The 20,978-nt window shown below is 41.0% G+C and overlaps 2 protein-coding genes across 5 annotated transcripts in view; one reads left to right on the top strand and one right to left on the bottom strand.

The window, feature by feature from the left end:
• rimkla (ribosomal modification protein rimK-like family member A) overlaps positions 1–13,566 on the top strand; it is a 99,253-nt gene extending 85,687 nt beyond the window's left edge. For 2 of the 3 annotated variants that reach the window (XM_068017412.1, XM_068017411.1), the window contains exons 4-5: positions 1,222–1,425; positions 7,354–13,566. In XM_068017412.1, coding sequence (XP_067873513.1) covers positions 1,222–1,425; positions 7,354–7,850 — 701 coding nt within the window. In that variant the 3' untranslated portion in view covers positions 7,851–13,566. The remainder of the gene's footprint in view (positions 1–1,221; positions 1,426–7,353) is intronic. The other variant, XM_068017413.1, reaches the window with a different exon arrangement.
• Positions 13,567–16,072: 2,506 nt separating this feature from the next.
• The window catches only part of zmynd12 (zinc finger, MYND-type containing 12), a 37,476-nt gene continuing 32,570 nt past the window's right edge, over positions 16,073–20,978 (bottom strand). Inside the window, exon 8 of one of the 2 annotated variants that reach the window (XM_068017408.1) lies at positions 16,073–18,835. In XM_068017408.1, the coding sequence (XP_067873509.1) occupies positions 18,674–18,835 (162 nt within the window). In that variant the 3' untranslated portion in view covers positions 16,073–18,673. The remainder of the gene's footprint in view (positions 18,836–20,978) is intronic. The other variant, XM_068017409.1, reaches the window with a different exon arrangement.

Here is a 20,978-nt window from a genome sequence, read left to right as displayed (position 1 = left end):
CGAGGCCTGGACAACGTATGTCAGCCAAGAGCGACGTCTCAACACATTCTATCTTCGCTGTCTCCGGAGAATCCTTGGCATCAGGTGGTAGGACCGTATCTCCAGCGCAAAAGTCCTCGAGGTAGCCAACATCCCCAGCATGTACGCCCTACTGAGCCAACGACGTTTGGGATGGCTTGGCCATGTGAGCCGCATGGAAGATGGCAGGATCTCCAAGGACGTGTTGTACAGCGAGCTCGTCACTGGTATCAGACCCACGGCTGTCCATGTCTCTGCTTTAAAGACATTTGCAAATGGGACATAAAGTTCTGCGACATCGACCACTAGTCGTGGGAGCCAGTTGCCAGCGATCGCCAGAGCTGGCGGACAGCTATAAAGGCAGCGCTGAAGAGAAGCGAGTCGAAGAGACTCAGCAGTAGGCAGGAAAAGAGTCAACTGTCTAACAGCCCCAACAACTGACTTTACCTGCAGCGCCTGTGGAAGAGTCTGTCACTCTAGAATTGGCCTTCTTAGCCACTCCAGGCACTGCTCCACAAACCACTGACCACCTCTAGGCGCTTACCCATTGTCTGTCGAGACAAGGAGGCCAAAAAGGAAAAGGGAAAAAGGAGAATTCAGAACTGTGAAGGATGGCATGATCTCTGCTCTGCGTTGAGATAGCTGATCTCTCCTGTGGTAGCAGTTGGGGCACTAACACAAATTGGTTACCGTTCTTGTCACTGGGTGGGGAGTGTGGGAGGAGGAGGGATGGATGCATAATCAACTGGGCTTTTGCTCCTGATCACTATCCACTGACCCCTAACGATAAATGAGAGAGTTTGGATTTGAGCGAAGGCAGACTTGGCTGAGATGCCACCACCACCTCAGTGCTCAAGTAACCTGCAGACACTCGCCATGCAGGATTGAATAGTAAGATTAGCCCCCTTGGTGAGGTACGGAGAGTGCCTGGTGCTCAGTAGAATGCACCCCTGCAGGAACCAGCTTTTTCAGAAGAGGAGAAAAGAACAAAAAGGAAGGGATTAAAATCATTTTCTTCAAATAAATAATTGAATTTGCATAAAAATTTTGCGAGGTAAAGTACTGCACTGTCTTGTGTGTTTTAGCACCTGTATATAAAGAATAATACTAAACCTTATTCTTTATTGGCTGATCAGAAATTACATCTAATAGATAACCTGTTCAGAGGCATAAGAGTTTTACCTGTATGTTGTTCCTCTTCAGGGAAGGCAGTGTTCCTGGCAAGAGACAAACATCATTTGTCTGATTTATCTCACCTGATACGACATGATGCCCCATACCTTTTCCAGAAATATGTAAAGGAATCTCACGGGAAGGATATCCGTGTGGTCATGGTGGGAGGCCGTGTGATTGGTGCGATGCTGCGCTGCTCTACCGATGGCAGAATGCAAAGCAACTGCTCACTAGGTGAGATTTTGCACTTCATGGGTCGTTACTAGATGATTTGTGGTTCCCCCAGTGGCACCATTGGTAAAGGTTGTGTTTGATCCCTGGTCTGGGCTGGGACAGTTGGGGCAGAAATTTCCCAGCCCAGTGGAGGTGGATTAGGGAGCGTGTGGGGTGGGAAAGTCCTAGAAATTGACATTGGGTTGGGATCCCAACATGGTCCTGCTCTCTTCCAGCTTTCCCTAGGGCTGGATTGAAGGAGAGTGGGAAAACCCCTTTGGATCTTCCGGGTAAGAAATTAAGAAGGAGGTAAGGCTATTAAACCAATTATGAGCTGTTTGTACCCTGAATCCTGGATTTCCCAGCCAGGGAACCTGTTTCTGACCTATCAGCAACTTTCCAGGGTCACTGAGGCGATTGCACAGCAGGAGGTTTCTTCAGTGAAACTGATGAGCTTTGAAGGCTTGGATCAGTTATGCTGAAGAGCTCCAGCCATGGCCATTGAGATACTGCTGTTCAAAGCACTTCTCTCAGAGAGTGCTTTCACTGCTTGACAGGTGATTGCCAACTTTTTGGAAGACACTTCACTCACCCTCAGCTGCCCTTCCCTCTTGCCAGCCTTCAACGTGGCATGGCAGCAGTTCATGTTGCTCCGTCTTCCACTCCTGCTTGAAGTTAAGAGCAGAGACCACACCACCGCCAACTGTTCCAGTAGCAGGAGCAACACCAGCTGTCTTTTCCTCTGCTGCATACCCCTCCACAGCTGGAGTTAGGAGGAGAGACTGCCAACAAAGGGTCTACAGGCAGAGGATCAGCTCTGTCGACATGTCTGAGCACCTATGCCTCAGGAGGTTCATTCTCTCAAGGCAGCTCATTGCTGACATCTGCAGCCCTCTGGAACAAGGCCTCCTTCTCAGTGGAGCAGGTGGGCATGCGTTGCCAATGGCCGACAACGTGCCTGTCACTGGAGGGCACCCCCCCCCACCCTCCCTTCCTTCCTGGGTTTCTGCCTCTCGTCAAGTAGCGTGGTTTCTTCTGCAAGGAGGGAAAGCAGAGAGGTGTGAATGGTCGTAATAGCTTGGATGGAGAGGAGGGAAGGACACCTTTTGTGGAGGTTGACTGTAAGGCATGGGTTCAAGACGGTAATAGGTTGAGGGTGAGTGAGCGTGTTGGCTGCGGATGTGAAGTGCCTGCAAGGAGAAGGATAAGTGGAACTGCAAGCTGTGTTGATCTGAGGCGTGTTGTGCAGGAGAATTCTGGGCAAGTCAGGTTGTGGAGCTTGGCAACTAAAAGTGTTACACCACTTATTTGCATTGCCCTCCTGAGGCCCTAGCCCTGGCTCCTCTCAATGCACTGTCTCCAGCTTGGAGGGACCACACCTGCTGACTTCCTCAGTCGCTTCCAACTTCCATCCATGCCTGCTTGGTTGGAAAGGTTCCTCCTGTCCTTGGGCAAGCTCACCTAACTGCAGCCCCTTCGATCCTACAGCAGGACTTCCAGATAAGAGTGGGAGACGAGGGAGGCAACCTCCCCAGGTCTCCTCTCCATTCTTATGGTTGCTGCAGCCTCAAAAATCCAAGTGTTGGTGAGCTTTTCTGACCAATGCCATGGTCCCTTTAATTAGAAATCCTTCCTTTGACAGAATGATTGCACCATCCCACAATCTCTCCATAATTGGTCAGGGAACCTGGAGGGGGAAGACAGTTGGTTTGCACTGGTAATGATCACTGGCCAGGCATGCAATTCAGAAAGTCTGGTTTCAGACCTAAAACTGGTCCTGCTGTTCTGGCAGGAACTAAGGTGACAAGATTTTACTCTTGGTTTCAGTGCTCTGGGTTTTGATGGGGAGAAATCAGCAAGGCTTCATGTTCTTAATCATGAAATAAAAGCAGTCTGCAATTAAACCTATCTTCAGATTTGTAACTTTTGCCTCTGTGCAGAAATAAAGTGGTGGGGTGGGGGGGGTCAGATTCTTTTTTTTTCTTATCTTTGTCTGTTGGCCTATTGCTCTCAAGAGAAAGCTGAGGAAAGATCCAAACCTGTTGTGAGCTGAAATGTTAAACCACCAAGAAATGCCAGGATTCAACCCCTCATGAACTAATCACTCTCCGATATTTTTCACGTTCAGTATTCTAGCTCCTAATGACCATTTTGTAGTTCACTCTCCCAGTGGGCCCATTGGCAGTGTTGAAAACTGAAATGTTGCGTTGGTACCAAAGGGTTTTAGTCATGTTATTGGACAGTGTGGAGGGAGTTTAACTCTGTCTCTAACTGTGCTATACGTGACATAGGATGGCTTCTTGATTATGCTGGGCACAACATATGGCCGGTGTTCCATCTCCAACTGTAATATCCCTCATCTTAAATAAAATCATTCAGTAAAGCATCCCCCCATCCCCAAACCAAAACACTTTCTTTATTTAAAAAAACTACGGTTTGAAGAGTATGTTCATTATATAGTAGAATGTTGCTAATCCAAACAAGCTAAGAACAGCCACAGTTCAGTTTAGCTGTTTGGAGTTGCTTTTATTTCTAGTACCTATGCTCGTCAACTTTGCAGTTGCTTTGTAGATTTGCTGTGTCTTAAGTGTTTGTTTCATTACATAAATACGAATTTCTATAGATGGTCTTTCCAACTCCCTGTTCTCAACATTGATCTGTGCAAATTAACTGTATTTGGATAACTGGTGTTGTGCTTTGCTGAGAAGTAATATATTACAAAAGTAAAATACTGCGGATGCTGGGAATCTAAATACAAACAGAAAATGCTGGAAATTCTCCACAGGTCAGGCAGCATCTTTGGAGAGAGATAGCATTAACGTTTCAGGTTGATGACTTTTCATCAGCACTGGGAAAAGTTAGTAATGTAATAGGGAAAGGGGGGAGGGTGGAAAAAACAAAGGGAAGGTCTGTGATAGGGTGGAAGGCAGAGATTAAATGACAAAAGAGTTGATGGTGCAGGACCAAAGGGAGTGGTAATAGGACAAGTAAAGAATCAAAACCTATCTGGAGGAGATGTGAATGGCAGAATGAACAACTGCCATCCAAAAGCAAAACAAGGAAAAATGAGAGTGAAACTGAAACCTGAAAAGAAATTTGAAGTAAAATGGGAACAGAGGTTTACAATCTAAAATTGTTGAACTCACTGAGTCTGGAAGGTTGTAAAGTGCCCAATCCAATGATGAGGTTCCTTGAGCTTGCATTGAGCTTCATTGGAATACTGCAGGAGGCCGAGGACAGAGAGATCGGCATGAAAGTGAGGTGGAGAATTAAAATGACAGGTGACCGGAAGCTTGGGGTCATGCTTGCAGGCTGAATGGAGGTGTTCTGCAAAGTGGTTACTCAATCTGCATTTGGTCTCCCCAGTGTAGAGCAGGCTGCATGGTGAGCAGTGAATACAGTATACTGCATTGAAATAAGTACATGTAAATTGCTGCTTAAGCTGGAAGAGTGTTTGAGGCCTTGGACGGTGTGGAGAGAGGAGGTAAAAGGGCAAAAGTATTATACTAATTGTGCTTCCACATAAATTTGTTTTAATTACACAAGGTTTGGTTACCAAGATGTGCTACAAGCGTACCATGTTATTGCACACTTAAAAATTACTTTTAAATTTAGAAAATGAGTTTTGAGTGTTTAGGCTTTATTTCTTGTAAAAGATATTGGTTCCACACCTGACTACTTGTTTCTTTTTAAAAAGTTAATTCTGCCATTTTATAAGGTTGTATTGCTGGGTTTTTCTACCGTTTAAGGGCTTCATCTGTGAAGGCAGAGAGCATCCTCCACTGGAAACTGATACTACTGCATTTTGATACAATGAATTGATCAGGCTGTATCGTCATTAGAACCCAGAGTTCAGGAGCTTGGATTCAACTGGAAAAACATTTCTGCTTTTCTTCAAAAGCATGATAGTTCAATGTGCTGCATGATTAAAATTCAAGAGTTTGACTGCATTGCTGACGAAAGGTAGCATTGGAAAGAGTGTGGCATCCTAAAGAAACTAAAGTCACTGAGGGTCAAAGGGAGAATCCTCCAGTGATTGGAGTCATAGCAGACTCAAAGGAAAATACTTGTAGATTGTCAGGTGATAATCATCACAGCCCTCGGACATTTTTGCAAGATTTCTACAGGGAAGTGTCCTGAGCATAAACTTCTTCAGCTGATTCATCAGTGATTTTCCCTCTGTCCAGAGGTCATGAGAGAGGTTGTTCATTGCTAATTCTAGTATTCAGCTTCATTCACAACCTTTCTGATAATAAACCCATGCTAGTCTACATCAGGATCTGGACAATGTCCAAGGTTGGGCTGACAAATGCAGGTAACATTTGTAACACATAAATTCTAAGTAATAGGAGCATCCACTCGGCCCCTCGAGCCTGCTCCGCCATTAAACAAGATCATGGCTGATCTGGTTGTAACCTCAACTCCACATTCCTGCCTCCCCCCAATTAACCTTTCACCCCTTGCTTATCAAGAATTCTACCTACCTCTGCCTTAAAAATATTCAACGACTCTACTTCTACCGCCTTTTGAGGAAGAGAGTTCCAAAGACTCACGACCCTCAGGGAAAAGCATTTCTCCTCATCTCTGTCTTAAATGAGCGACCCCTTATTTTTAAACAGTAACCCCTAGTTCTAGATTCTCCCACAAGGGGAAACATCCTTTCCACATCCACCCTGTCAAGATCCCTCAGGATCTTATATGCTTCAATCTTCTAAAGTCCAGCAGATACAAGCCTAGCCTGTCCAACCTTTCCTCATAAGACAACCCGCCCATTCCAGATATTAGTCCAGTAAACCTTCTCTGAACTGCTTCCAACGCATTTACATCCTTCCTTAAATAAGGAGACCAAATGGCCATCTCCAGCAAGAAAAGGCACAACCACCTCCCCCTGATCTTCAGTAGCACCATCATCAACATCTTGATAGCTACCAATGACCAGAACCTGAACTGGACCAGCCATATCAACACCATAGCTACAGGAATAGAACAGAGGCTCAAATGAGTGGCTCACCTACTAACCCCCTCAAAGCCTCTCCGCCACCTATAAGGCTCGTCAGGTGTTTGGTGGATAAGCCCGGTCACCTGGATAGGTGCAGCTGCAAAAACACTCAAGAAGCTCAATAGCATCCAGGATCCATTTGCTTGATTTTTGCCCTTGCCATTGGATTTGATATCCACCTCCTGCACCACCTGCTTGCCATTGCTGTAGTATGTGAGATCTACCAGATGTGTTGCAGAAACTCAACAAGGTTAGTTCAAAACCACTCTCTCCCCTGTGACCTTTACCATTGAGAAGACAAGGCAACAACATAATGAGAATTCCATCACCTCCATGTTTCCCTCCCATCACGCATGATACTGCCTTGGACATATATCACCCTTCCTCATCTCTTCTGAAATTCCCTACCTAATATTATTGTGAGATCACCACCACCATGAGAATTGCACTGGTTCTTGTAACTAAGGATCAATAATAAATGCAGTCTTGGCAGAATTGCTCACATTCAGAGGGCTTTTTAAAAAAAAAATGGAGGAGGATCTGGAGATGAATGATGGTAATGTCAAATATAAACTCTTTAAGATATGAGTTGGAAAAATTGTCATCTTCAGTTTAGCAACAAGCATGGAGGGGAAGTGACTGTTCTTCATTTCAAGATTAGCAAAATTGCTGTTAGGAGATAAATTTATTTTCTTGGACGTGACAGACTGTTGAAGCTTCCCTGGCTATACGTAAACTAAGTTAAGACTGGAGATTTGAGTTTTTGTTGCCCATCAGAGTTTCTAGCTGTAGATACAAGGCTTCCTGAGTGTTGCACAGAAAGCTTAATTGTTCATTTTAAAACAGTGCCTACTATTTCACTTTTACCCTTTTTCTCTTCAGTTCCCTAAAAATTTTTAATTTTCATGGGAGTTCTGAACTGATGCTGTTTTTTTTTCTGTGTTTGACAGGTGGTGTTGGTATGATGTATCAGCTGAGTGAGCAAGGCAAACAGCTGGCAATCCAGGTCTCCAATATCTTGGGCATGGACGTGTGCGGTATCGATCTGCTCAGGAAAGATGACGGTTCTTTTGTAGTGTGTGAAGCCAATGCAAATGTAGGTTTCAGGGCCTTTGACAAAGCTTGCAATCTGGATGTAAGTGGTATCATAGCGGACTATGCCCTGTCGTTGCTGCCAAGCAGACTGACCAGAAAAATGTCACTTCTTTCTGTAGTCTCGAGTGCCAGTGAAACAAGTGAGCCAGAGGTGGGGGTTCCAGTCAGTGCCATCCCAGAGAGTGTGTTCACCATGAGTGTGGGATCAAGCTCTAGTGAGAGTGACCCTGAAATAGTGGAGGTCAGGGATTCTGACACTACTGCTTCCAGGTCCATGCAGACTGTACTACCTGAGCCAGGCTACAACATGAACAATCTCATAAACACTGAAATGAAACTATTGAGTGAGTGAGGCTGAGGACTCTCTACTAATAGGTATAACAGACAGGGCAGCTTTTCCAGCTGAACTGTGGATAAAAGGGTAAGGGAATTGATGGAAGGGTCACTTAATGGTTAATGTGGAGAATAAATGATCTCACTCCTGGGCAACGGGTTATGTAGTCTCAATGTCATTGGGGGTTACGGTTAGGTGCTGTTCATAAACTTACTCCAGTAACACAATAATACGATTTCAGTTGTTCAGTTAAAAGGCATTGTCTTGGCAATAAAAAGGTAGTCAGTCAATATCATAAAGAAGAAAGATTGTTTAATGTTACAGAGGAGACCTTTCATCACTTCCCATCAGGAAATTCATGGCCTCTGCTTGACATCTTCCTGTGGTGGCATGATTGAAGTCAGGAAAGTCCTGCATTTCGAGACAATATCTTGCCTCTCTGCAATGAACTGCACCTCTATGCTATTTCCCCTTCCATGCATACCTGTTGAGGCAGATAGTAAGTGTTATTTGCTAAAGTCAAGTTCACAGAACTTTAATATTTTTCAGGAATTTTGGTGAGAACAGTTTGAACTGGTGCACTAATAAACCTATTATTCCAGAGCTAGTAGTAACTCACAAGCTGAGATCTTTTAGCTGGTCCTAGACCAAAAGCTTAAGGGTGAACGGAATGGAGACCCTCAATTTAAAATAGAATTTCAGCACATACCAACAATGACACGAGCCACGATTTCAATTCTTTTCCCCAAATCTCCCCCCAAACAAAATTCCTTAAACAGTAATAGTAAAATACTGATAAGAAAATAAACAAACCTCTGCGGAAAATAATTTGAGAGAAAATCTAAATCTTGGATAATTAGTCACTTAATATTTTTAGCTGTTTTTGGAATTTGGCACGTGAGGTTGCCTATCTGGTAGATTAATGGATAAAGAGTGCATGTTGAGGGGGTATGATCATAAACAGTGGAAAACTGTTGCTTACAAGTAGTTTCTCTGCATTTGAAGGTGGATTAGATGTTCTTCTCAGCTCGAGATTTGGTTGTAACATTGAAATCTTCATTGTGTTGACTTAATTGATAAAATGCTGATTTTCTTAGACGTGTGATTGCATGGAAACAATCCCAGACATAACAGAAATAGTGGTAAAATAAATAAGATATGCATTCTAGCCCATAGATACAGAAGTTCTTTTGACTCATGAGTGACCACGTTGGTGTGTGGTGTAACTGCTTTGAATTGCAGCCACTGTTCATTGCCCCCATTTCCAGTTCACTTTTAATTTTACTTGCCAGCACTTATGCTAAGGTTATATCACTATAGTCAAAGATAAACAATGACGATTTGTCCCATTGAAGCTTGTCTCTCTAGTATCCTGACTCTCTAGTCCTAGGATCATGCAGGTAATGGATGAAAGGTGTGAAATGTACTGCGATTGATCTCTGCTCCTTCATCAGCTGGTTTTGCAGAAGTTTTGATCTGGTTTATCAAGTGCAGTGTGCAAGGTGTAAAATGCATAGGGGTTAACTGTAAATCAGTAAGAATTAAAAAATTGTCATTTGACATTCAGAGCAGCAAGTATTGATGTTTATATGTTGAGTATTGGTTATCTGCTAGACAGGTGGAATCTGCAAAGTGTGTAATGTATGGGGATTGATCTGAGCTCTTTTTGACTTTGCAGAAGCCAGCTGCAGACTCTCAAGGTCTGCTGAGCCTCTCTTATTTAAAAAGTATTTACAATTTGTATCTCAGAATGATGGGCAAAGCATCAGTATTATGTTTTCCTTTTAAACATTTCAATATATTTCCTGGTATTTATAATTGTTAGTGAGTTTGAGTGCCCATTGCTGAATACGTTATGGCAGTTAATGTATCTGTCAATAAGCACAAGGCTCACAGGCATTTAAACAGACTAGGATATACAATATTGTGATTTAGTATTAAATAGGAAAACTCAGTTTCAGTTGTTTTTGTTAATGCGTACACTTTTATCGTCATTACTATTGTAAATACTGGAACTTTAAACAAAAGCCATCAGCTTAGCTAACTGTCAGGTCACCCCTAGCTGTCTCATTTTGCTAGATTAAAAAAACTCGATAAAACAGCTGGGGGTTAAGTGGCAGCTATTACTGTAAAATGAGCAGTGCATGGGAATCAGAAGCCAAATAGAGTAATCTGCTTAAACCATTAAAATGCCTGTTTAAAAAAAAAAAAGCTGCTACTTTTTGCAGTATTAAAAACGTATATGAAGTCCTGGACAGGTTTGGCCACAAAATTTACATTTACATATCACATGTTGAGTTTCCTGCAGCAGTTGGCTTAAGGTGCTGCAGAATTCTAGGTCCCAAAATTTAATGGTTGAATTTCTGCAAGAAAGGAGTCTCTGTGATTGAATGCTCAACAACAAGCTGTTTGTGCAGCTCAGTAAGGCCAGTAGTGTTCTCGAAATAATCTGGTTCTTATTAATGTGAAGGCAGTGGCTGGTACTGTTTGCACCATTAATGTACAGGGCAGCTCTCAACACAGCCTGTTGATGTGTGTGTACTTAAAGCAGTAAAAGAGCATTGTACACATTCTTCTTGCAGTGAATTTTACACTTGTAGACTGTACTGACCTGTGTTTGCACAACATCCAGGTCAAATGTAATTAATGTGTTATCTACAATTCAAGGGGCTTTGAACTGAAGTAATTAAAATTGACTCTGTCTGAGGGCTTGGGTTAAAAGGTTCACAGCATTCTCTTGTACCCTTTTAACATCCTTGAGCACACCAGCCTCTAATTTTTAAAATGGCTTGTGAACATTCCCAGCCATGTTCTATAAACCTTTCTGCAATTTTAAAGGACAGCAGGGTTACTTTGAAAAATTAAATCCAGATTTCATTTATTGAAAAGTTTTCATGCAATATTCTGACTGCATTGACTCCAACTGCTGCTGGTTTTAAAGTCAATGACTTGAAAATCCCTGGAAATATTTCTACGCAGCACTGAATCCAAGGATAAAGCACAGACAAAGTTCATCATGCATCACTTAAACTTGTTGACTAATTTTCTTGAAGCAGATGCTTGATTTTTGTTCTCTGATGTGAATGTGCCACATGGTATAGCATTTTTGCCATGCAGTCCCAACACATTAGGGTGGCGCAGTGGTTAGCACTGCAGCCTCACAGCTCCAGCGATCCGGGTTCAATTCTGGGTACTGCCTGTGTGGAGTTTGCAAGTTCTCCCTGTGTCTGCGTGGGTTTTCTCCGGGTGCTCCGGTTTCCTCCCACAAACCAAAAGACTTGCAGGTTGGTAGGTAAATTGGCCATTATAAATTGCCCTTAGGTGGTAGGGAAATATAGGGACAGGTGGGGATGTTTGGTAGGAATATGGGATTAGTGCAGGATTAGTATAAATGGGTGGTTGATGGTCGGCACAGACTCGGTGGGTCGAAGGTCCTGTTTCAGTGCTGTATCTCTGAACTGAACTAAACTGAACAGTTCCTAATGAGGATACTGCTTTTGACCTTGCTGTGCCTGGGCTGGGGGAGGGGCACAAAATTGGCCTCAGTGGAAGTGTTTGTGAACAGTAGCAAAGGACAAAATCAGGCTTAACTCTTAATCAAACAGCCCACCAATATTTGCTATTCATGCTTGCATGTGAAGAATGGCCATGTGGGTGAAATGCCAGAGGCCACTCTGACTGGAACTGTCGCTCAGCAAAAGACCTGGTCTTCACGGAATTAAAGATGAGGGTGAAAATTAAAATTTAATGCCATTTATGCTGAGGAAGTTGCACAATTGCTGTGGTAGACAGAAAATTCTAATAGCAATCAATATTATTTGTATGTACACAGTTGCAAAATTAATAGCAAAAGCAATACACTTGTATAATCCTTCTCTTCCCTCCTACACCCCTCCCAAACACCAAAGGAAAAGGATTAGCTTTGACATTCTTTCTAAAGAAGCTCTGAAGTTACCCTGTAAATTCAATGTTTTAAGAAGTTTGTTGAGTGGCAAGGGCATTTCCTGGTCCAGAATAAGGTGTAACTGACTCCCTAGCCGTTTTGAGGGAAGAAGGATGGGTTATCAAGCCTGTGAACATCTTCACAGACACTGCCAGTAGCTAACCCATAAAGAGCTGTGTTTCAAGTGGTATGGATAGACTGTCCCCAACGAGATAGTATTAGTTGTTTTTGCTTCCTTCTCTTTGTGAATGTCTAGCATTTGAGTAGGTTGATGAAATGAGTGGGGAGGGTTCTGATGTTGAAGGTCAAGAGGTGACTGATAACACAGATCCAATATCGATGTGCATGCTCAATGGAGAGATCCAGAACTATTGGAAATTTGACTTATTCTCACAGTGTAATATGGTTTGCAGTTTAACTTAAGAATATGCAAGAAAATGAAAGCTTATGTGTTTAAATAAAGATGACCATTGATTGCATTGAGTGTGCTTACCTCCCTGATTACTGTGAGAGGTGTGGGGAAGAGAAGAGGGGCTCCAGTGGTTCAAGGCTTGAAAATATTTTAAAATGGTAAGGGATAAGTGTTGAGTGTTTGCTGGTGTTCTGTCCCCTCATCTTTCTGAGTAACTTTAAGAATTTGCTGATTTTTATCTATGTTTTAACTTAGTAACACTATGACAAATGGCTGGTGTTTATGCAGTGGCTGTGCCTGGGATGTATCCTGGTCAAAGCAAAACGTGTCAAATATTCACAAGTGAAGCTGACTGGATAACCTACTGAAAAATTTGTGATTATACAGCTAGCTGTTGACCTATTTACAGTAAGCATCTAAAATTTGAAAGAATTTTTGCTTTGATGACTTAACTGGTAATGGGGGTAAGGGAGAAGAAAAGATGACTTTTTTAAAAACAAACCTAGTGATTCTCAAGCTATGGACATAATGAAAAACTTCTTCACAGACATGAATTCCTTCAGCCCTAGACCTCTGCTACAATTAGGATTTCTGAATGCAAACTTCAGAGATCAATGCAGCAGATCTTTCTGCCAGCCGTTTGATAGATGAGTGCTATATGATACTATGTACAAAATGTGTTCTCGTGCAAAACACTGACTGAATGTTAGCTAACCTGCTGTCCTGTTTAATCAACAGCATTAAGACTATACTAGTGAAATAATTTAATTGACACATGCTGATATCAAAATTTTATTTTATTTTTTTTTTAAGTGTGACAGTCCCTTACCAATAATTTTAGAATGAAATGTGTATGGTTTTTGTGGGGGGTTGAGGGAAGAAATTTGACCCTTTTATCCACACTTGCTCTGCATTTCAGCCTTTGCTTGGAGATGTAAGCGCTTGAACAAAAATATTATTGGAGAGTTTTTGGTATTTGCCTCAGTCTGATCAATATGGATTTTTACCCAGTGGATATTCTCCTTCCCAACTTTAGCATAACAACAAAATAGTTGAGTCAGATCAATAATGTGACGCCCCATTGTGCTGGAAACTTTAAAGTGGAAGCCCCCAGTAGCCGAAGTTTCAAACCCAATTGCAGATCTTTTACTACAGTCTATATGTGGTTTCTATACCCAGGGCAAATTTGAGAGCAGTTCATTGTACAGAGTGTAAAACTAAGGCAGCCTCACCAATCCTGACATTCCATTGTGTTTGCAGACCTACTGTGGGAGAGCAGGAGAAGCAGCCCTGTCCCATTCTCCTGGCATGAGTAGAATATTATACATATGTAGTTAGGAATTAAATTTAACTTGTATTTAAGAGAAAAAATATTTGAGCATCCAAAAACTGTTGAGTTTATGCTTTTACTGCTTATTAAACATTGGGATGGGGAGAGGGGTGGGGGGTGGGAAGGTCTGAAATGTACATTTTAAGAATAAGCTGTGAGTGTTCCAATGCACTGAACTGTACAGCTGTGAAGTTTGAATTTACTGACAGTTTCACTAACTGTGTTTCTCTGTATAACATTGTGTTTGGAGCAAAGTTGATTTTTATGTGTATGTGTGGCTGAATGCATGCTAGACTGGGTGCCTCGTTCAAATCTAATTGACACAATTGTCAAAGGTCATCAATGAGTTGGAATACAAGTCAGTTGTGCAACCAAGTATCCTTGACAACATACACTAGGGACATAGCTAAACTGGTTTGAATTATCAAAGCCTGAAAATTTGTGTAACGATCTTCACTGAGATGATTTGGGATATATGCACTATGCTTGTTTTAAATATTTTATTGGGTAAAACAACCTTTAAGTGCAGCATTTTCCATTCTGGTCAATGTTCGTGTGAAATGGAAAGTAATTTTTAATGGTTGTTGCCATTTAGGTAATGTATAGTAAACTAAAAGGTAACTCATTTCAGCCAGCAGCTTGTATTCAGTGTATCCATCATTGGTTATACATTGTGCTTGCACAGATTACAACATGAGCTGTGATTTAAGATCTGACTATAGTGATGTGTACAACAACTGGTAGGTTACCTTCAGCTTCAAGCTATTGGGAGTTGTAAAAATTTTGACCGTGACACTGAAAAAGATTGGAGTATGGTTTTTGTTTAAAATAATCCATTAGACCCTTGGGCTGCAGTTCTGGATGGCATGGTGACAGGTAGTGATCAGCACGAAAGTACCTTTATATATTAGCAGAAAATTTTTTATAGACCTGGATTTATCTCCCATTTTTGTGATCTTGTCCAACTGGCAGCTAGAATTTGCAAATTTATAAATTATTGTAAACTTTTCAGATGTTTTTGTCACACAAAAGATATTTTATAAACTTTATTAGAAATTTTTTGAAAAACATTTTTACTATTGGTTATTAATTACCTTTACACTGGGCAGTCATTTGGGTATTTAAGGAGACTGAAGCAATGAATTTTCCACTTGTAAAGTTGGTGCCTCATGACATGCTGCCTGCACATGCTGCCCGATTGTACTGCTGTTTGACAGCTGAGTGACTGTAGCCCAAAGGTATAATAAAACATTTTTTGATGGTAATACTTAAGGTTTTGCCTCCTGATCATACAATTGACATCCTGTGTACAATAATGTGTATTAGCCTTTTGCTTTTATCATCAGGCACAAACTCTTAGTCATTCTGGTTCTTTTGGGCAACCTTCTAGTACAATTGTGGGTTACTAATTGTATTATATGTTATGTATTCCCTGTGTATATATATATATGTGCGTGTGTGTGTTTGAGAGAGAGAGCGAACATGCATGTCTTTTGTGATTGTACAGATTTCAAGAGTGTGGTTAACTGGTAAGTGGATTGACCTACAAAGTTTGAAAACTTGAAGGACGAATGAAATTGAGAATGCTTGGTAGGGGTTTCATGACCATCAGAATGGTAAGCTGAATTCCTGGACGTCCATATCCTAACTATTCTAACTATATTCTAAAATGCTTCCCAAAAGGATGTGGATTTTTAAACAATAAACTGACATAGTTTGATAGACAAGTGGTTGTGACTTGAACTGCTCACACGATAGAAGAATTATCTGAATGAAAACATCTATAATCACCTTCTAGAATCCTGTCTAGCTTTAAATATATTGAAATAAGTTTTAAAGATTTGGTTAATAGAGAGAATTTTCAAACGATGCAGGATGAAATGACAGTTTAGAATCCCTCCATTTAGATGCTCTTGCTCCATTACAACATGAAATATTTGTGTTGGTTTGTGGAGAATATAGGATTTCAACACAATATTAAGTTAAGTGGGCCTTAAAACAAATTGCTTCCCCATCTTGCAGCTTCTTCTGGTGCAGCATGTTCATATTCTCAGCTTGTGCCACACCAGTTATTTTTCCTGCACTGTTCTATTTTTCAGCCTCTGCGGCATTGAATAGTAGCAGTGCAAAGCAACGCTAGTGGTGAACATATGAAGATAGAGATTCACATATTAGGTTTTTAACATCATTAATACAAACTGTGAAACATTACATCTTTTAAACATCAGTAAACACTCTGGGTGCCAAGTGCCTGTAGGTGGGGTTTGATAGCAATGTTTTAAAAAATTATCATCCCACAGCTATTTGCAGTTCACTTTGGAGTTGATAGAATGTTTATTGATGTAGCAGTTTGAATATGAAACTCCTACCAAGTAGTGCATACTGACCAAGTGCCAGTGAAGCTGGCCAATTATTGGTACTTGGATAACTAGTTGGAAAGGCAGGGATGTGGTGTTAGTCACATTGATCATGGTGAATACTGTACATATACTTATGTTTCAATTTTTTAGAATGTAATAAAATGATTCATAGAAATTAAAGCCATCTATTAAACTGAGTTGTATTTTTTTCTTACTTTAAAAGAGGGGTAAGTGAAGGGTTAAACCAAATACAAAGGCACATCCTTTCTACAGACAATGAAACAGCCTCTTTCTTGGAAAACATTTTTCCCTAACAGGATTTCTTGTAAAATTTCAGCATTAAATGGTCATGTGTGAACTTTACTGAAAAGTAGGTTTAGTATTTACTCTGGTCCTGTACAACCCAGAACATTCTGTTACTCTTGCAGCAAAGTTCAGACTAATAATTACTTCACTCATTCACAATACAGTAAAGAGACACTTCAGATCACTGTGTTCCATACTAATGTTTGCTTCCACCTTTGGCAGGAGATAACACAATTTACTTGGATAGTTCCTATTTGATCTGTTAAGTCAAACCAAAATACAGTACTGCATGTTTTTTAAAATATATATTTTGTACCAGTGTGCATTACTGTTTTACCATTTGAATTTCATCTACTATTTGGTATTGATGTTTTCCCCTTCCTCGAAGCAGATAGAAACGTCAATAGAAAGTTGACGATCAGCCATGATCGTATTGAATGGCGGTGCTGGCTTGAAGGGCTGAATGGCCTAGTCCTGCTCCTATTTTTCTAAACCAAGTTTATCAGGCAAAATGGTGGTGGGAGGTTGGTGACCCTCTGGACAAGATCATGGATACAGCTGATTCACTGTTTTGAAGACTCTGCTGGATACTCAATCGTTTCTATGCATTCCGGATTGGCTAGACAAGTTTAGTCACATAGACATGTGTACGATCTCTGGTCTGTGCTTCTCTCAGCTGGGTAATTATAATCAGTGTCAGTAACCTGGGATATGTAGGAAAACATAAGCTTGGATTCTTGCTTCTTGTAACCTTGTGCAACCTACTGCCATTGAATGCATGTGAATATCTGGTGAGGACAAGATAACACTTCAATAGTCAAATGGGTTGCCTGGAAAAAAAAAAGGCTTGTGAGCAGTGTTACGTCGCTGCTCTGGTACATTATATTGCCAAGTATAGGATGCGTAATCCAAGGATTCAATTCCCAATATGGTGTGTATAATTACCTCCGTTTTTACTATTATGTATAACTGCTCTGTTGAAATTGCTTACTCAGTTACAGCAGGTATCCAGTATTATTTTCATAATGGAAATAAATTTACACTTACTGAGTAGCTGTATTGTAAACTGTTCTGTTCCTAGATACAATTTTCCTTAATTGTCACTCCTAATCTGGTAAAATACACTTGTCAGCTGACCTAATTATCTGGCTTTTTAAATATTCCTATGTATCACCTGGGCTGTTAATGCAGTACTGGGCAACTACTGCTTGGTTGAAGATGCTGTGTTTCAAATGAGATGTCAAACTGGGATCTGGTTTGTTGGTCCTAATGGACATTCACAGTCCCATGGCATTATTTCGAAGAGTAATGAGTTCTCTTGTTGTCCAAGCCAACATTCCTCCCTCAACCCAAAAATGGAGTAAATGGTAATTCCTCTAAGTGCTATTTGTGGGATTTTGCTGTGCATGATTGGTTGCAAGAGATAACAAGAGAATTGTAGAATGGGTACAGCACAGAAGGAGACCACTGTGCCCATGCCAGCTCTCTGCAAGAGCAACTCAGCCAGTCCCACTCTCCTGCCCTTTCCTGTAGCCCTGCGCATTTTTCCTCTTCAAATAATTATTCAATTCCCTTTTGAAAGCCACAATTGAAACTGCCTGCAGTGCATTACAGGTCCTAACTACTCGATGCTTAAAAATAAAATTGCTCAAGTTGCCTTTGGTTCTTTTGCCATTCACCCTAAATTGGTGTCCTCTGGTTCTTGACCCTTTGCCAATGGGAACAGTTTATATCTACCTTCTCCAGATTTTGAATACCTCTAACAAATCTCAACCTTTTCTAAGAAGAACATTCTCAGCTTCTCCAATCTGTCCACATAACTGAAGTCCCTCATTCCTGGTATCTTTTCTGCACCCTCTCTACTGCCTTGATATCCTTCCTTAAGTGTGGTCCCCAGAATTGGATGCAATATTCCAGTTGAGGCCAAACCAGTTTTATGAAGGTTCAGCATAACTTCCTTGGCTTTGTATTCTATGCCTCTATTTATAAAGCCCAGGATCCCATATGCCTTATTAACCACTTTCTCGATCTGCCTTGCCACCTACAACAATTTGTGCAAATGCACCCCTAGGTCCCTCTGCTCCTGCACCCCTTTTAGAATTGTTTGCTTTATTTTATATTGCCTCTCCTCCTTCCTACCAAAACACATCACTTCACACTTTGTGGGATTTTGCTGTGCATAAAAAGATTGCAGTATTTGCATAACAATCACTGTACTTAAAAATTTATTGTATTTGAAGTACTTGAGATGTTTAGACATAAGATGTTCTATAAATAAGTATTTTTGTTGCAGTGACATTATTTGCTGTTATAATGACTTTTAAGTGTAATGTCTTTGCTCAAGAAACTCTTAGATAACTTTCTATGTGGATTTTTTTTGTCAAAACATTACTACTACCAAGTGAGTGTATAAAGTATATAAAATGCAACCGGCGTTCATTTTCTTTTACACTGAGAGAGCAACCTGGCACAGATGTTGGCACATAATTTTTAGCATGAGTTAGCCCAAGCAGAGGGAGATGGTCCCTTTCCTCCAGGATACGAAAGTGCCTTTTCAGCCATCTCGAGAAGACGCATGACAGTGGCAATCTCTTTCTCATTGTGTGATAACAGCTGGCTGTCCTCCAGAGCCAGTTTCCCATATTCAACTGCCTGTAACAAGAAAAGACAAACCTGTATGAAAGGACTCTCTGACCTTTACTTAAAAAAGGACTATAGAAAATTCCCTTGATTCAGTGAAATGCTTATAGTGGACCATTCTTGGTCTCTTACAAGAGCATAAGAATTAGGAGCAGGAGTAGGCCATACACAGCCCTTTTAAAGTCTCTTTGCCATTCAATAAGCCATGATCTGCTCTTCTACATCAACTCCACTTTCCTGCCCTATCCCCATATCCCTTGATTCCCTTAATGCCTAAAAATCTATTGATCTCAGTTTGAATATATTCATTGAGCATCCATAGGCCTTTAAGGTAGTGAATTCCAAAGGTTCACAACCCTCTGAGTGAAGAAATTTCTCCTTATCTCTGTCCTAAATGGCCGACTCTTATCCTGAAACTATGACCCCTAGTTCTCGACTCTGCAGCCAGGGGATACGGTCTCTCGCACTAACTTTGTCTGTGAGATGAAAATAAACTTCCTTGAAGCCTCAGTGTCTTCCCAATTTGATTAGATAGATCATTAAAATATATTACAAAATGGATCACTAATCTCCTGTTAAAATGCACCAGGCATGAACTGTATTAATGCTGTCAGTGTCATAGCTCTCGAAGACAGGGCAGTTGAATTTCAGAATTCTTTTTTGAAAAACATTGTTCTATTAATATTCCCTGATTAATGGCACAGACAGATTAATAATCCCATGCTAATTGCTAACCTATGTTTTATATAGAGAATAGGATGGGAAGCCGACTGGTGACAAACCAGTACTACGAAGGTCAGAACAAATCAACAATGGATCTGGATGAGTCAGTGATCAGTTATATTTTCACGTATTCCAGATTTTAATGAATTTGCTTTAGTTGTAAAATGCAGGACTTTGCTGTTCAACTGTGGCAGAATATAACAAAATGAAACAGGAGTCACTATACTATCCATAACCTTGGAACTCTCACAAATTGGTTAAGTATTAGCTGTGGCTCAGTTAGTAGCACACTCCCCTGAATCACAAGGTTCTGGTTTTAAGTCCCACTCCAGAGTTTGAGCACAAAAATTAAGGCTGACACTCGAGTACAATACTGAGGGAGCGCAGCACTGCGAGAGGTGCTGTCTTTAGGATGAGATGTTAAACCTGCCTGCTCAGGTGCATGTAAAAAAAAAATCCCATGGCACAATTTCAAAAAAGAGCAGGGGACTTATCTCGAGTGTCCTGGCCAATATCACAAAAAAAAATTGTGATCATCAGCACATTGCTGTTTGTGGGACCCTTTCTATGTGCAAAGCTGCTGCATTTCCTATATTACAACAGTGACTACACTTCAAAGTAATTTATTAGCTGTAAAGCACTTTGAGACGTCTGATGGTCGTGAGAAGCGCTATGTAAACTCAAGTCTCTCAAAAAAAATCGGAGATCTACCTGGTTATGGATTTGTTTCTCCCAGTTTTTGCGCTAATGTCTGAGTGTTTCTCATAGCGAGAGACTTAGTTTTAAACTAACATTCACCATTACTTTCTGAAATAGATTTACCCTTTTATTAATTATTGAATGCAAATTCCAGTATTTTCCTCCGGTATACTTTAAAAATTCATTAATGTGTTGATTCTCTACCAAATAAAAATGCAATTTTGACTTGCAATTATAGGTGGCTTGGTTCAGTCCAAGATGCGGATTGGTAGGAGTGTGATCGGAGCTTCTCTTCCCTCTGAACAAATTAGGTGCTTTGGGTAACCTCAGGCCTTGTGGGGGGACCTCTGAGCCGCCTTTGCCTGCAGTGTTTGTCCCTTGTGAGGCCTGACATACCTATATTGTACCTTCTGAGCTCTACTAAGTAACCAAATGCACCTGACGTATTCCCTTGTGAGTTTTCTCAAGCACACATATATCTGCAGCGTTTGTCGCTCAGGAGCTCTTCTAGCACCCTTTTGTTCCATTATTCTTACTGTGCTTGTTAAATAGTCAAGGCTCTATAGTCTACAAGCTGAGTTGTCATTTGAGCACGAACATCCTGAAAACAGGTCATGTGGGAATAGTGGCAGATTGATATTGTACACACGCTTGCTTGAAACAGTTGAAGTATTAAAATGAAGAACAGCTGTGATCTTTGGATATTCAGGGGCAGGCTGACACTAATATCATC

Source organism: Heterodontus francisci, chromosome 37 (genome assembly GCF_036365525.1).
Source record: "Heterodontus francisci isolate sHetFra1 chromosome 37, sHetFra1.hap1, whole genome shotgun sequence".
NCBI classification, from domain to species: Eukaryota; Metazoa; Chordata; class Chondrichthyes; order Heterodontiformes; family Heterodontidae; genus Heterodontus; species Heterodontus francisci.
The sequence above is the reverse complement of the archived record's forward strand: the minus strand, read 5'-3'. Positions and strand labels throughout refer to the sequence as shown.